This window comes from Lactuca saligna, chromosome 5 (genome assembly GCF_052625555.1).
Source record: "Lactuca saligna cultivar CGN05327 chromosome 5, ASM5262555v1, whole genome shotgun sequence".
Lineage (NCBI taxonomy): Eukaryota > Viridiplantae > Streptophyta > Magnoliopsida > Asterales > Asteraceae > Lactuca > Lactuca saligna.
In genome coordinates, this window is record NC_136421.1 from 300,124,766 (window position 1) to 300,128,107 (window position 3,342).

The following is a 3,342-nucleotide window of genomic DNA, read 5'->3' on the forward strand; positions in this document are numbered from 1 at the left end:
ATAGTTATAGCGGCCCATAGGCGCGGGTGTACTTGGTATGTAATGCCAAGGTGGAGAATGTGAAGAATATAGCATTAAATAACAAGTCTACTAACCATTTCTACCAATACCGAAAAGATTCTAATTTTCACCACATATAAATAGGATACATAGGATAAGTAGTTTACACATTGTAGTTTATTTTGCTCTCTATATTTACAAATAAACATTTGGAGATCACACGATGTGAAAATAACTGCCATACTAGTAAACTTGTGTTATTTTCTTGCTGCCAGAATAATGTGCTACATGTGAATATGGTAACATGTGTAAACTTCTTTGTATATTATTATAAACATCATAAGCTAGAATTTATAAAAGATATAATGTGGAATCCAAGCATCCAAACAGTAGGTTTTGTATCTACAGCTTTGAGACTTATGACAGATTGACCTAAATAAGCCAAAAACACAACATACAGAATGATCAAAACACAAATTCATATCCAATCCGGTTCCAAACTGTACATAGAAAAGGAAGCCCACATCCACACAAAGCTTCAACCTGCAAATTTGAAATATTTGGATCATAAAATTAACAATTCTGAAAGAAAGACTAAAGGTGGCAGTTGGTTTGTATAAATGTTTTTGGATGGAAATGGAATAGAATCTGTCAAAAGAATGGAATCCAGAGGTTGTTATAAATCCACCCCCATCCTGTAATTTGATAAAAGTAAGAACATTCATCATATTCATGACACCTTCATAAAGAAGGATACAAGGGTCGTGTTAATCCAGTATCTAAGATTATATTTCATTTGTAAGAACATTACAACAACACTACAACAGCACTACTATGGCCTCTGTTCTTCCTAAAGGACATGTATCCTAACAGTGGAAGAAATTTGAAAAGAGTTGAAGCATCAGGATAAAATTGTGTCAACATCCGGACAGTTTAAGAGCACAAAACATGATTAGGTAGTTGTATCATCCATGCATTGAGAGTTCTTGAATGCTTATCTTATAAGTAAGGTGATAATTTTTTGTGCCGTGTAGATTAGAAACTAGTAGTATCAAGTGAGTAACAACTACCATCAAGTTACATAGATGTACTTTTCGCCTAATTTAACAGTAATTATAACTAAATTCATTTAACAGAAAACGAATTGACTAAAACGACACTCACAGAAACAGAAGATTAATCCGATTGTTTGGAAGCAGAAACTAGGTTTCTCCACAAATACCGTCCACTCGCCATATCAACGCAAGTCCAAAATCCGTTCACAAAAGCACCGTAAATCTGTAATTAACACATCGACATTACATTTGTTTAAATTCGAAATTCTTCATCCAGAATTCTACAAAACATGAGCGAAAACCCTAGAAATCAAAGAAAGCACCTTAGAGGATGATCGTCCGATGGAGGCAGACGATGATGATTTGGAGAATGATGTGGAATCGTCGGCAGCGGCAGTAGCAGCGTCGGTGTCCAAAGAAGTATCAGATTGAGATTTGATGTTCCGGAGAACGAAGAATCCGGCGAGCGTCGCCGACAGAAATATGAGAATAATTTAAAGGGCACATTCTATTTCTCTCTCTACAAGATATTGCTTTTAGAGAGAGAAAGTAAGTCCCGGGGATTTGGTTAAATCATAAATGAGATTCAGGCCACAAGTCATGGTAGTTGATCCTTCATTTTCTTTTTGCAATTAAATATTAAACATTATATTAATAATGATTATAGGTATAATAATCTACTTTTAATAATAAAAGAAAATTCTTTTCATTCCTCTCTTATTTATTTGGTTACACGTATCTCACACCAGAAAACCAAAGATATCAAATGCAAATGGTATGAACACACGTGTTGATTTTTTATACACAATTTCTCATGTTTGGTGATTTTGTCTATAGTTATTTTTAAAGCAGTCAGTCCTGCCGTGAAACCCCCAACTCTCAAGTCCACGAGAGGGGATATCCATGTAAAATCCACACATGCGTGATACCCTTCGATCCATCCAAAAACCAAAATATCAGTCAGTCTGAAAGTTAACATTCCTTCCATCGGGTCACACTTAGTAATTTTAATTAATTAAGATTTTCAAAACATGTTGTTTTTTTAATTAATTAATATTTTCAAAACATGCTGTTTTTTTGAATGTTGACACTATGAAATCTAATAATGCAATGTAATATAATTAATATTATTCGAATAACCGGTCCACAAACGATGCCTTCTTTTTTTAATATATATTGTGAAATCTAATAATCTGATGCGAAATGGTTAATATATAAATATTTTATTGTTGGATTTAATTTTTATACATAATAGTTAGATTTAACTCATATGATACCATTATATACTAAATAAAACTCATTGATCTAATTTCTTATATATATATATATATATATATATATATATATATATATATATATATATATATATATATATATATAGAGAGAGAGAGAGAGAGAGAGAGAGGTTCAGGTATTATAAGTAAGTATTGTATTATTGTATGCATGATTGTGGACCAATCAAAAATTAATAGGAAAAACAATAATTAAATAAATCAATAAGTGTAACTAGGTAATTTGAGAAATAACTTCCACAAATACTCCCTGTGATTTTGCTAGTTACATTTGATTTTAACCCAATTCCCCCCTTTTAATGGTGGAGACGGAATCCTACCCCCCGATCGACCCAACAAACTTTGATCTCATCGTCGTCGGCACCGGTCTGCCTGAATCCATCATCGCCTCCGCAGCCGGAAAAACTGTTCTCCATCTTGATCATAACCCCTTCTACGGCTCCCACTACTCTCCCCTTATTTTCTTAGACCTCACATCCTTCCTCCGCTCTCAATCTGAAATCCCTAAAACCAATCCCCCCAATCGGATGACACCACTACTCTCGAGTTATCGGATCTGGTACTAATCTCGATTCATTTCGATTCAGGTTCCTCATTCCCGATTCAGATCTCAATGCTCAAGATGTGCAGGTTCCTTATTCCCGATTCAGGTTCCTCCTCGATGGCGGCAACGCTAACCACCAGAGAGGAAAACGGTGGTCTTTCTGATTTTTCCCTATTGATGTATGGTAAGTATTTTTTTTGGGGGGTTTAATCGAGATGAAGAACGATTTCAGAAGCTATTTTCGTGTTCCAAATCATGATTTTCTTTGTATTTTAACCATTTTCTTGCATGAATGTGAACAATCTCAGTAAAGGTCATCTTCTACTTTCATTTATCCATTTACTAATTTTCATTCTAATCATATGAGCATATGTTCCTTTTAATCTGAGTATATTCTATAACTATTCTTTCTTATGTTTCCAATATAACAAGTTTCTGTTCATTGTATGAT

The 3,342-nt window shown here is 33.9% G+C and overlaps 1 protein-coding gene across 1 annotated transcript; it reads right to left on the minus strand.

The window, feature by feature from the left end:
• Positions 1 to 403: 403 nt before the first annotated feature.
• On the minus strand, positions 404 to 2,763 carry LOC145046941 (uncharacterized). Its single transcript, XM_078995202.1, has 4 exons — positions 2,689 to 2,763; positions 1,379 to 1,546; positions 1,165 to 1,278; positions 404 to 543 (listed from the first exon to the last, which is right to left on the minus strand). Exons 1-3 carry the CDS (start codon positions 2,761 to 2,763, stop codon positions 1,177 to 1,179), a joined length of 345 nt encoding a protein of 114 aa, XP_078851328.1. The 3' UTR covers positions 404 to 543; positions 1,165 to 1,176.
• Between the last annotated feature and the right edge of the window lie 579 nt (positions 2,764 to 3,342).

Bases quoted from the DNA above. Each gene is read 5' to 3' on its own strand.
- LOC145046941 (XM_078995202.1), bottom strand. From the start codon at position 2,763: ATGGAGAACAGTTTTTCCGGCTGCGGAGGCGATGATGGATTCAGGCAG. The intron at 1,547-2,688 runs GTTTGTTGGGTC...GCCCTTTAAATT, and splicing joins CCGACGACGATGAGATCAAA to ATTCTCATATTTCTGTCGGC. The intron at 1,279-1,378 runs GTGCTTTCTTTG...TGTTAATTACAG, and splicing joins TCGGACGATCATCCTCTAAG to ATTTACGGTGCTTTTGTGAA.